Source organism: Brassica napus, chromosome A6 (assembly GCF_020379485.1).
Source record: "Brassica napus cultivar Da-Ae chromosome A6, Da-Ae, whole genome shotgun sequence".
NCBI lineage: Eukaryota > Viridiplantae > Streptophyta > Magnoliopsida > Brassicales > Brassicaceae > Brassica > Brassica napus.
In genome coordinates this window covers 3,388,384-3,400,452 of record NC_063439.1, presented here as the reverse complement: position 1 = coordinate 3,400,452, position 12,069 = coordinate 3,388,384, and the positions used below count along the sequence as shown (strand labels likewise).

At 38.5% G+C, this 12,069-nt stretch overlaps 2 protein-coding genes across 3 annotated transcripts; both read right to left on the bottom strand.

Annotated features, from left to right (window-relative positions):
- Positions 1-272: 272 nt before the first annotated feature.
- LOC106346311 (myosin-9) lies at positions 273-8,608 on the bottom strand. The gene is made up of 37 exons (XM_013785598.3): positions 8,120-8,608; positions 7,900-8,028; positions 7,670-7,813; positions 7,436-7,581; positions 7,210-7,366; positions 7,071-7,129; positions 6,836-6,995; positions 6,467-6,753; positions 6,245-6,391; positions 6,057-6,158; positions 5,925-5,982; positions 5,746-5,847; positions 5,626-5,663; positions 5,410-5,536; positions 5,163-5,333; positions 4,949-5,080; positions 4,745-4,854; positions 4,607-4,667; positions 4,364-4,541; positions 4,038-4,243; positions 3,830-3,949; positions 3,657-3,755; positions 3,345-3,566; positions 3,129-3,268; positions 2,919-3,030; positions 2,782-2,829; positions 2,442-2,696; positions 2,204-2,359; positions 1,923-2,129; positions 1,709-1,852; positions 1,538-1,608; positions 1,350-1,449; positions 1,220-1,276; positions 1,073-1,129; positions 919-999; positions 750-832; positions 273-672 (listed from the first exon to the last, which is right to left on the bottom strand). Exons 1-37 carry the CDS (start codon positions 8,120-8,122, stop codon positions 549-551), a joined length of 4,593 nt encoding a protein of 1,530 aa, XP_013641052.2. The 5' UTR covers positions 8,123-8,608; the 3' UTR covers positions 273-548.
- Positions 8,609-8,797: 189 nt separating this feature from the next.
- On the bottom strand, positions 8,798-10,294 carry LOC106346312 (F-box protein SKIP24). Of its 2 annotated transcripts, none has more exons than XM_013785600.3 (5): positions 10,003-10,294; positions 9,758-9,931; positions 9,462-9,624; positions 9,236-9,377; positions 8,798-9,061 (listed from the first exon to the last, which is right to left on the bottom strand). In XM_013785600.3, the coding sequence occupies exons 1-5, from the start codon at positions 10,227-10,229 to the stop codon at positions 8,997-8,999; spliced, it is 771 nt and encodes a 256-aa protein (XP_013641054.2). In that variant the 5' UTR covers positions 10,230-10,294; the 3' UTR covers positions 8,798-8,996. The 2 variants fall into 2 exon arrangements, with proteins under 2 accessions (XP_013641054.2, XP_013641053.2); XM_013785599.3 differs by having other exon boundaries at positions 8,798-9,064; positions 10,003-10,282.
- Between the last annotated feature and the right edge of the window lie 1,775 nt (positions 10,295-12,069).

The window sequence follows — 12,069 nt, the reverse complement described above, 5'->3', positions numbered from 1 at the left end:
AAAACTTACGGATCCGAATATCCAGACTAAAAATTAAGATATCCGGATCCGGATTCGGCTCCACCGGATATTCGGATCGAATCCAGATCTCGGATAAATGTCCCAGATCTAGAAAGAGATAGTAAAAGAGAGAGGGGAGTTTTAGTTAGTTTGTGTATTTTTGTTGTATATAGGGTGCAGTTTCCCTTTTTTTTTTTTTCCTATTATGAATTTTTTTTTCATATCTATTATGAAAAAGTTATCTGCATAAAGAACTCAATTTCCGTCACCAATGGAATGAAATTTGTAATTTCTATTGGACGAAGAACAAGAGTTGGTTGCGTAACATTCAACCTTCAGAGAGGAATAATTCAAAACGAACATTAAGACATAAGTCACATGACCAATGTGGATGTAGACTTGTAGTACTGAACAGAAGAATGTATAATCTCCTTGAGAATTAATAAAGTTAATATTACTTGAGTCACAAGCGATCTAACTTTGGTAAAGGAGGAAGACACTAGAGCTAACTTTGGTTCTCGTTGGGTGTGTAAAGGTAGAGGCAAGGATCAATCAGTGACGGGAAATAAAAAGCTAAATCCAGAATTCTCCCGGATTAAAGGTGGAGGTTCGATATCAGCAATGTCAAATCTCTCCATCGACTTTGATAAATCATCAACCGAGAAAGGAATGCTGCAAGAAAAATCATTTACCATTTTAGTTTCCAAAACGAAATTTGTTGGCTTATTTAGTACAAACCAAGTAGTAACCTTGAGTCATCATCCAAAAGGAAAGAGTTGCTAACAGCATTGTTCGAGTCTTCTGTCATCAGCACCCTCATATTTGCTATAACCTATTCATTCATATACACAGAGAGAGAGAGCGATAGGTATATAATAAGCTAATCACACATATCATGAGTTTCTTGAGGTGACTTACGTCTGAAGAGACACTGTGTGTGCCGTATTTGTCGTCCCAGTACATCGTACTGATCCTGTATAGCTGTTGTATGCTCAGTACCTGCCCCCACATTTTCAATTTATCAGCAAATTCAACGTTTCTTTAGCATTTGCGCGAGGAAGGATCATCTTACCGGGCAAAGATCATGACTGATCTCATCGAGAGTTTTCTTTGGTTTTTGGTGTATTACCTGCATTTTTTTGGAGCAAGAATTAATGATAGTTGTTAACTTTACCCTCATCCTTAAAGATTTAGATAGAAGATGACGAAAGGGGTTTACCAGAAACCCAATGGCTTGTCTTATATGCTTTAACTCTTCCCACGAAGTACCCGCATACTGCAATTGTTTTTCAGTTAATTTAGAAGTTTTTGCTTGAGTAATAAATAATAGCAGAGTGAAAGAAAGATACCTCATCTGTTGCCTTAAAACACCAGTTTTCCAATTCACACAAGCCAGCTCTGACATACTCGCCATTACTAAATGAACAACACTCACGTCTCAACAGAAGACTGTTGAAGGGACAACAAAAAGAAACCCAGTTGATTAAGTAGAAGATAGTAAAGACTAAGCGATTATGGGATTTTTAGATGCTAAAACCTGTTAAACAGTTGAACATTGACGAATGAGAATATCTGTGTAAACACCTTACACACCAAGAACGAAGGAACCTAAAACCCCATAAAAATAGAAAGGTTCAAAACTCAGAACTGTCCACAACTTGTTTTCTATTTAGAGGAAACTGTGTATAATAGCAGCAAAGAAGCTCACATTGTTTGATTTTAAAGTATCGAGGAAGTTAGTAAGACTCTTCACAATTCCTTGCCAGTGAGCGATCAGAGCTTCATGAGCTGGCGTGTTGGCAACGGAACGAGATGCTCCTTTCACTAAACTTGCCCTAGATGTTCTTGGCGCCTATTTGAAGGTCAAGACAGACACGTAAAAACTAGGGAGTGGTTGTGAATATGGTGGCTGATGTGATTACCTGAATGCACAATCCAAGGAGTGGAGAAATCTCCTTCTTCAAGTTGTCCCGAATCATTCCGTATATCTTTTCAACATAAGCTGTGAGCTGCTGCTTAAACAGCAGAGCCGGGTACTTTGCTTCAACTTGTCTTAACGTATCCGCTCCACCTCCCGCACCACCGTTTATCATTGCAAGATTCACACCTTGTGGTGTTCCGCGGAAGCTCTGATTAACAGAAACACATATTAAGAAAGCTTTTGCTACATTGTGCTGATGGATTTCAAACCATATATACATACCTGAGTCATCCTTCCAAATAGAGTGGCAGAAGATGAACGGCGCCGCTGTGGAGCCATCCCAGCTGCACCACTAGCTTTAAGCGTGCGTTGGAGAAGTAAAAGGAGCGTCGAGGCATTTGATAACCAATAAGCCAATGTATTGTTGTTATCTTGACTCTGAGATAATCAATTTTCGCAAAAAAAAAATAGTTACAATTCCAAACACCACTTGCAATCATAACTGAATACCTAAGCCAACCTCAATAGCATGGCCTATAGTCTGAATAATGCGATCAAAGACACTGGTCCGTTCAACTTCAAACGACCTCCATTGCAGTAGGCATTTGTATATGATACATGCTGTGATAGGTCGGTTCCCTTTGAAACCCAAAGGTTGAACGATGCAGCGGATTAGCAGCTCATGATTCTCTTGCTGCTTCTCGTTTAATGTTTTCTGTGGTTTATCGTCAACTTCTAAGGGATCCCTGTTGTTCATTGAGTTGCTATGAAGATCCTGATTCAGATTAAAAGCACATTGGTACATCATTAAGCTTAATTTAAGACGTAAACTGTATTGGTTAATTCACTCATGTTTTTACCAAGTTTGACCTTGTATCCACTGCTAGATGACCACTCTCTGAACCTCTCTGTTATTATTAAACAGATTTTCAACTTCAGACATTTAGACAAAAAACATACTTGCGGTCTCATGTTTTAATTTAATGTCATAATTTACCTGCAAAATGGACCTTGAGCGTCCAGAGAGAAACTTATTTGGTGCCATGGACACAGCTTGTTGCCTTAAGACTTTATTCTCCGATTCCAAGTTGGTGCACTTTTCTTCCATCCTGATCACATTAACTTCAAGCTTCAGCTCATTTAAAAATGAAATTTACCAGAAAAATACATAGATTTACATATATGATGCTTGATGATACATTCTTACCTTGTCAGAGATTCTTGGAGTTGCTGACCTTTCTTCTCTGTCTCTTCCAGTTTCTTCATATTGTCATCGAGGGACTCTTGAGCCTCTTCAAACTTCCTCACTGCATCATCTGCCCTCTGTTTCTCGTTTTCTAGAGTAGCCTGTTGGAAGGAGATGCCATATGTAATTGATTTTGATATAACTGATTGAACATTGATAGCCACAGACAGAAAGTACCTTTACACTCTCCAGTTCCTCAGTCATCAACTCAATCTTCTTTGTATCTTCAACTAAAACTTGTGTTTCTTGTATAACAGGAGGAGCTTCTTCAGCTGCTTTCTTTGCAGCTTCGCGTTCCTTCACAAGCAGTGCATTTGTTTCATCCACTTTCTTCCGCATTTCCTCCAACGAATTCTGGAGTTTTGTTATCTCCTGAGTCTTTGCTTCTTCTAAATCACCCTGCAAAATTTTATTCAGCACTATACATTATTATATATCTACTTCAAGAAAAAAAATGATCAGTCAAAATAATGTTGCTATGGCAGATACCCTCAGACGTTTCTCCAACTGGGCACGGTATGTGAGTTCCTCAACTTTCTTCTCAAGCATATCCTTTGCCTCTTTAAGTGCTCCTGTTTCCCTTGAAGCCTGAAGATTAAAAAGTGTTTGAGTATGTTTGAGATAGTAAACCAATTTAGCAAGTGCGAATAAAGCAGTTGTACCATTTTGAGCTTCCTAAGTTCTCTCTTAGCAAGTCTGCCTCTCCATCTTGTCTGAGATATGATCACTCCATTTTTAAGCTTCTTGTAGTAAGTTTTTGCTCTGTGACAACGCCACTGAGCCTGCCATGAGTTACAGGATATTCTATGTGTTAGTGATCATGAGAAAAGTAAGATGATTTTGGCGAATAATTGGCGCAAGAACATGAACCTGAACAATTGTGGCAGCCTTTGTTTGCTTCCTGAATCTGAACTGCTTATGAGCAGCCATTGCTCTTAAACCAGTCTGTACGGAAAGAGCAGACACATAGAGCTTTTTGTACGATTTTCTGGAGTAATATCTCCGACCATTCTTCTGAATCTTCACAGCAGCAGCTTCTCGTCTCAAATTTTCAAATAGTTTGCCGGAAAGTCTTCCTATGATATTTGAAAATGAGAGAAAATTACACAAATGGTTTCATATTTCATAAAATTAGTCAAATAGTGTGACAAAGTCAATGTACTTCCAACTATTGATGTACAAATCAGTTGACTCGCCTCTACATAGCGCTTGGAGAGATATTGTGGCCTTTCTCAGAACAATAAACCGTTTCTGAGCCTGATGAGTTCGTGTTCGTCTCTGTATTTTTTTCGCAGCACCACTAAGCACCTCTGTTCTCCTAGCGTCGAGTTCAGCCATCTGACCAGCCCTCAAAAAGACCTTTGTTTTACCAATCTGTATTACCAAAAGATATGAGTTTGCACTTGGTTACAATCAAAAGATACTTGAGGAATAGTTACCTGGTATCCTTTAAGTCCCATGCTGTCCAAGATCTTTTTACATGCGACTTTCTCTTCATAGCTGTTCAGTGAAAAATTTAGAATCAATATTTTCAACTCTCACTAGGAGGTACACTTTGAAATTTTTTGTTTAATTACCTCCCTTGTAAAGCCTGAGGACATAAAAGTCCAAAACGATTTATGAACTCAAAGAAAGGTTTACGTGTTGGATACCCTGCGCAACTAATCCTAATAGCTTCTAACACACCCTATAAAGACAACACAAAGGTTAAGAGTTGATAACATAAAAAAGGCTTAGCGGAACCATGCTCATAACCCTTTATTACTCTTATTTATACTTACACCACAACGCAGCTGCTGCATGATGTTCACATTCTCAAATATGGCAGGCTTTAAGAGATTGTTAGGCTTCACACATCTGATGTAATGAGGCTCCGTAGAATTTAGTGTTTCCATCAGTTGCTGGAGTTGCAGCTGAATCAATCAGATGAAAATATTAGCAACACACTCTTTCTTAAAACAACATGAACATCATTCAATAGAATAAGATTCTTACCTTGAAACGAGAACCAATGGATGAAAACTTTGAAGACTTAGATGTTTCTTCAGGGAGTGGAGGGAAAAGACCAACGACAAAAGGACATTTGGAAGCTCCCAACAAATCTTGGTGTTCAGGGATCACATAGTCCTTGTTTTTATCTAGAAATAGATCAGACTGATAGAGAACCTGAAAAGAAAATTTCAAAAGAACATGAGAAACTTGTGATAACATTCCCTTGTGTCATTTTGAATATAGAACGTACTTCTCCAGCATAATGGGCAACGGTAAAATCGGTTCGGGAGAGTTTTGGTTTGATGAACCTCTTGTGAGCCTTAAAAGTCTGATATAGCTTGTTTGCAAATGTTTCGTGTGTTGATTTTGGAAACATACTGAAAAAATCACGTCTCATTAGTTCAGAAAATAGCATAATCACCAAAAAAAGAACTATGGAACTAGTTTGATCTTTAATTAATATTACCAAGCTTCATCGAGGAGAGCAACAATGCCACCAGGCTTCTGCAGATGGAAAGGAAAAGGAAAAAAAAGTGAGTTAAAGATCCATTTTGATAACATTGTCTTTTCTTGATTAAACAATGACCTTTTCTATAAGATCAAGAACATCTTGATTGTCCACAAACTCAATGTAGCTCCAATCTATTGCTTCTTTTGTGTATTCTTCCTGTTCCATCTTGAAAACATGCTGAAAATAGCAAAAGAAACTAATAAATTTAAAACCAACTCTGGAACCAAAGCTGAAAACTACAATCAAGAACCTACCTGATTGAAATGTTGCTGCAACTTCTCATTAGTGAAATTAATACAGAACTGTTCAAAACTGCAGCAGAAAGGTATTAGCAGAGAATTGCCGACTACATATCTGTGAGCCTTGATCATGTAAAGGTTCATTACCTGTTAGTTTTGAAGCTCTCAAATCCGTAAATGTCCAGAACTCCAATTAGAGATCTAGAATTTGCATCTTGTCCAATCGACTTATTAATCTTGTCTACCAACCTGCACACAACTAGAGATATTCACTTTAGCATCAAAAATATTTAAAATGATAACATTACTGTTGACTCCTAAAACCAGCCACTTACCAATCAAACAATCGAGAGTAGACTGTCTTAGCGAAACCGTCACGGCTAGTAACAGCACTCTGTGGATCAAGACTTCTCTTAATAACTTCCTCAGGAGTGACCATAACACGTTTACATAATGCATCTTCAAGAGCCTTTAAATCACACCTGTAAACAAGACTTCCAAGTTAGCTTTCATGAACTGATAAGACGTCTTTTCAGATGGAAAATGTTTTTACTTACATGAGAAGTTCCGCTGCTGTCTTAAGATGAAACTTCGACTTATCATCCTTCGGAACTGATGAGTCCACTTCCTTTCCCTTAGTGAAATCGATGTTTCCAATATGAAGAATTGCAGCAACCACCCTGAAAATTGCTTCCTGTTCCTTTTCGCTAATTCCGACAATATCCATAGCTCTCCTTGTCGCAAGATAATCATGAGCATCGCTTATACCAACAAGCTCGTAGCATTTGGATTGGTTCAGATAATGAAAGGTCTTTGGATGACCCAACTTGTACTTTTCAATCTCCTGCTTAGTTCTATTAAGTTATGGAACAAGTTGTTCAAGAATAAGATATATATATTCCAAAAGAGCGGCAGGGTGAAGTTACCTCTTGTGGTGCAGCACAAAGAAGATAGAAGCAGTGATAATTGCGCTCCGGATCAGAGATTTGACACACACGAGACCTCTCTAGAAGATAGGTCCTTACAGCAGCTCCAGATATTCTTCCTTGCTTATCGAATTGGATTTCAACAAATTTGCCAAAGCGACTGAGCCAAAGCATATTAAAACAATCAGCTGAGTTCTCAACACATGCACTCTATTATGTGAAGATTTTGGTTCACCTTGAGTTGTTATTCCTCACAGTTTTTGCATTACCAAAGGCTTCAAGGACAGGATTTGACTGGACGCACATATAAACAAGTTAGTGGATTAAGCTCATATAGATAAGAAGATCACAGAGATAGAATGGTCATTTATTACTTCAAGAACTTGTTGTTCAACAGTCCTTCCTTCTGTAACTGCACGACCTCCCAAGTATGCAAGGTACCTCATAAGCATCTTAGTGGTTTCAGTTTTTCCTGCTCCACTCTCGCCACTTACAAGAATCGAATTGCTTTTCCCCTCACTAATCATATCCCTGAGTGTACATAGATAAAAGGTCATCTTATATTCTCAACATATATATAAATAAAAATATTGAAGTCACCTGTATGCAACATCAGCAACAGCAAAAACGTGTGGACTTAGTTCTCCAAATGGTGCTCCTTTGTATTGTTGCATCATATGAGCATCATAGATGTGAGGCAATCGTTGAAATGGATTAATAGCGATGAGGATGTTTCCTGTGTATGTCTGTCAATGAACAAATAGATTCCAAGTCAAGACAGTAAAATAGTCAAAAAGGTCTTCACATTATGTTAACTAAGAAACAGGTACTAACATAGATCTCATTAAGCTCATATCTGATCTTTAAGTTCTGAAGGACACCAGGTTCATGCAAGTAAGACAGCTTTGTCATGTCATCAACACCGGCTGCAGGAGCTTCCTCATCCTTTGGGTATATCTTTGACAGCTTTGCAGTGACCTATAATACATGGATACAAATCAGTTTTGGGACTATACAGTAGGTCTCAAGTTGAAATGTCACAAAATTTTGGTGAGGTGAGTAACCTTCTTTCCAGTTGTGGCTTGGATCACAACTTCTTCTCCATTGATCTTTTCAACCTCCCCATCAATCCAAGCCACGTCTGAGTCTTCAACCCAAACATGAGAACCTACAATGATATTTACTGGAGTCCCCTGCAGTTTACAGAAGCATCATCATAGTGTGTTGTTGATATGCTTTAAATAGCCAAAAGGATATCTAAAGGAAAGTAAGACGTTCACGTACCATTGTTCAATATTGGTCAGTCTTTTCTTCTTCACAATGATTACAAGTCAATAAAATTAAATCTCTGGGACATTTTTCCTGTAGTATAATAGCTTCTTACGCAAGAAATCTATAAAATCTGTAGATTCCGAGACACAAACAGACCACCAATGATTACAGTTTCTGAGAAAAAAAACAAAATCAAATCACCAATCTCAAGACGTCCTAAAGAATAATGGTGTCATCACCCAAAAAAAAAAAGATAACGATGAGATCACCAGAAACGAGTAGAGATCAACAGGTGGGAGATAGAGAGAGGAAGAAAAGAGGTGAAAGAGAGATTATAGGGATGAGTAAACAAAAAAAAAACAAGAGATAGAAAGAGAGTGACATTGCTGTGCGTCAGAGGAATCCTTCTACTTCGGTGGGTTTTTTTTTTCATTCTCATCCCCATGGAATTCGCGCCAATTTGTGGATCCTAATCACTCACTGTCCCTTGCACACCACGTACACTCTCTCCTTAAACAGTTTTTATTTACACTAGCAGCCCCCCAAATCTCCTGAGATATCATTTTCCTCCCAAAACCACTAAAGATGCTATACGTTCTTCTGTTAAATAATACCATCGAACCGTCACTGAACCGGATTGTATTATTGGAACGATTATTGCAGAGTATTAGATCAACCAAAGTACCAATATTTCATTTTCAACAAATGCATTTTATTCATTATACTGCAGTATTGGATTACAGACAAGACCAAACATTCACTTCTGTAACAAGATTCCAATGTTCTTGCTAAAAAATTTAACTGGAAAAGAAACAACAAGCAGTAATAATACAACAACAACTCACAGCGCTCTCTATCTGTCTCTCTGTGGAATGGTTCAAGCCGACCATCATTCTGATTCTAAGTGTAACAGCTTCTTCTTGTTACTGGGTCTTGCTGGGTTTTTATCCGGAACTGCTATTGCCAAATCCAGTGAAGAGTTCATAAGTAAGATCATAAAAGATTAACAAGTAAAATCAATAAGCTCAAACATTAAACATCATACATTTGTTTTAACTACCCATTTAGGTTGCAACAATATTGATCCTAAATGAAGAAAAAAATGAGGAAACGTTTCATAAAACTTACAGTTAATGCTCGTTTTCAACTTCTTCCTCTTGGCATTACTTGCTTGGTCTCCACTACGTATAGACTTATAATCTCGTAAAGGATGATACTTCATGGATTCTAGCTCTTTCCTAGCCACGTCAAATCGTTGTTTCACCTCCCTCTGCAATTTAAAGAGAAAACATTCTAAGAGACGGTTTAAAAAAGCCAAACTAGTGGAAGTGAAAACGCTAGCGGATATACTCACACGTGCCCTGTTCACGCCGGTGATTTGCTGTTTGCATAACTTAATCTCCATCTCAAGCGCACGCAACCGTCCCTCGACAGGAACAGCGTTTTGCTCAACCATTTGCTTTTGTCTGCCGCGAACAACCTCAGGCTGCCAAACGTTCAAAGCTACTGATGCTTGCCTGAGAGAGAGCCCAAAAATAGATCATTTGATCAACAAAGAATCATCTTTTCAAACTGTAAATCATTCTCATTCATCAAAACAACAATAAAAGAACAAACTTTATAGAATCTGACGATTGGATTAGGCACTACCTGACTCTCTGCAAATTCGAAAACTCAACAGAAGCAGCCTGCAACCTCTCTGCCTCCTCTGATAACCTCCTCTCCAATTCACGAATCCTCCTCCCCCACTCCAAAATCTCACTCTCCTTCCTCAGCAGAGCTCTTCTATGCGCAGATAGTCTCCTCTCCTTCTCCCTCTCAAACCTATCCCTCCCATCACCAAAATTAGAATACTTCTCCATGATGCTTGCTGGTGATTTTTATATATCAATTACCTTGTCCTGTAGACAAACTTGGTCGGAGATTCAGAAGTAGAGTCGATGTGGGTGGGGAAATCAATGACGAGCAGAAAGCGCCAGAGGCAATCTTCGGAGGATAATCGGCAGAGACGGCGAGAGGAGATGGAGATGCAGCAGAGGTCTTTGTAGGAGAAAGTCGATGACTTTACGCCAATCTCTAGTACCTTCCTCCATAGCTCGTCCGGTATCTCCTCCGCAGACATTCTCTTGCTCCGCTCCTCCTGGATGTGCACAAAAAGCAAACCGATAAAAATCTTGTCTTTGTTTTATCCCGAGGCTAATTTAAAAACATTTTTAAATACAAGGATCTATTTGCAATTTTATCTATTTATAAGTGGTTTGCAAAAAAACGATAAAAAAAACTTGTCATTCCTGATTTGTAAATACAAGGATCTGTTTGAAATTTACTTATTTATGTGCACGAAAGCAAAACGTTGAAAATCTTGTCTTTCCTTTATTTTTATTTTTTTTGAAAGAATGTTAAATTAATTCAACCAAAAAAACTGTTTTACACTTTGTGTTATATTGGTATATAATTTTTCAGAAAAACAGTCTTAAAACTCCATGAGTTATCTCGTTCCAAACCAAAGAGATAAACCTCCTGTGTGCGCCCTATCACGAATGGAAGAGAGCCTGTTGCGAACGTTCTTGTCTACCATTTTGATTACTTGTCCTGGTGTCATCGGTTCTTCCCCATGCTTACGTTGATTGCGTTCCCTCCATATAGCATACATAGTTGCTTGGAACACATATCTCACAATGAAGAGTTTTGTTTTGTCTATGTTTTGATCAAGCAGCAGTGGTATAACTTGGTCCCATTGGCAGGTATAGCGCATATCTAACAGCTTCTGGGTTAAACCTTTCCACACCTCCTCTGAAAATTTGCATACAAAGAAAAGATGATCTCTTGACTCCATTGGATCATTGCAGAACACACAAGAGCTGGTGTGTTGAGTGTTCCATTGTCGAATCCTGTCTCCTGTTGCAAGTCTGTTGAGGATTGCAAGCCAAGCCATGAAAGAGTATTTAGGTGTATTAAAAGCAAACCAGATCCCATGGCTCCAATTCACCTTCACGCGAGACACTCTTGTCAGTTTTCAAGTTTCCTTAGAACTGAAAGTTGATTTATATTTGTCTCCTCGCCTCCACAACTTAATATCGTCCCGTTCAAACAGTCCTCTCTCCTTTAGTCGTTCTATGTGATCCTCAATCTCATTAAAGATCTCCACTCGGTGCCTCCTTCTTCGATGCGTTCGGATGACCACATCAACTGTTGCTTCCAGTCGTATACCCATATCTATACAGCCTCCTCTCCCTGTGATATCAATCAGTCTTCCAGCTGGTGTCCAGACATCAAACCAGAAAGATGTTGTTGCACCATTTTTTACCTCTGATTTCGAAAAACCCTTTGCTATGTCCCTGTATTTTAAAAGTTTCTTCCATATCCATGAGTCCAGCGTGGAGTTCTCTTTAACCGTCCAGATAGAACCCTTTTTAATCAAGTATCTAGTGGCCCATTGGACCCATAGAGATGATGGGGATGAGGTTAGCTTCCAGAAGAGTTTCAGACTCGCTACCTTGTTTGCTTCGGCGATGGATTTCAATCCCAAACCACCTTCATCTTTCGGTAAAATACAGTCTTTCCATGCAACTTTCGCTTTCTTTGGGTTAAGCTCTGGGCCGGACCACAAAAAAGCAGCACAAAGGCTATCTATTTCGTGAATACACTTCCTTGGCAATCGAAACGCCGAAATCCAGAAATTTGTCAAACTGTGTATTACAGAGCTTATCAATTGGAGTCTGCCTGCAAAATATAAAAATCTGGCGTTCCAGGATGTTATTCTCTTTCGAATCTTCTCGATAAGTGGAGCATAATCTTTCCTTTATACCGTGGCTGATTTGTAAAACATTGATAACTACAAGGTTCTGTTTGCAATTTACTTATGTATAAGAGTATGATTATAGCTAAATGGGTTTTAGAGTTTCTTAAATTTTTTTGTTTTTTTTGTCCAAAAAAAATAAAAATAAATAAATAGTAACCAC

Bases quoted from the DNA above. Each gene is read 5' to 3' on its own strand.
- LOC106346312 (XM_013785599.3), bottom strand. From the start codon at position 10,229: ATGTCTGCGGAGGAGATACCGGACGAGCTATGGAGGAAGGTACTAGAG. The intron at 9,932-10,002 runs GTAATTGATATA...TGGGAGGGATAG, and splicing joins AAGTTTGTCTACAGGACAAG to GTTTGAGAGGGAGAAGGAGA. The intron at 9,065-9,235 runs GTAAGTTTTATG...ATTTGGCAATAG, and splicing joins GTTGAAAACGAGCATTAACT to CAGTTCCGGATAAAAACCCA.
- LOC106346311 (XM_013785598.3), bottom strand. The intron at 1,853-1,922 runs GTAATCACATCA...ACCTTCAAATAG, and splicing joins TCCTTGGATTGTGCATTCAG to GCGCCAAGAACATCTAGGGC. The intron at 1,277-1,349 runs GTATCTTTCTTT...AAACAATTGCAG, and splicing joins GTTTTAAGGCAACAGATGAG to TATGCGGGTACTTCGTGGGA.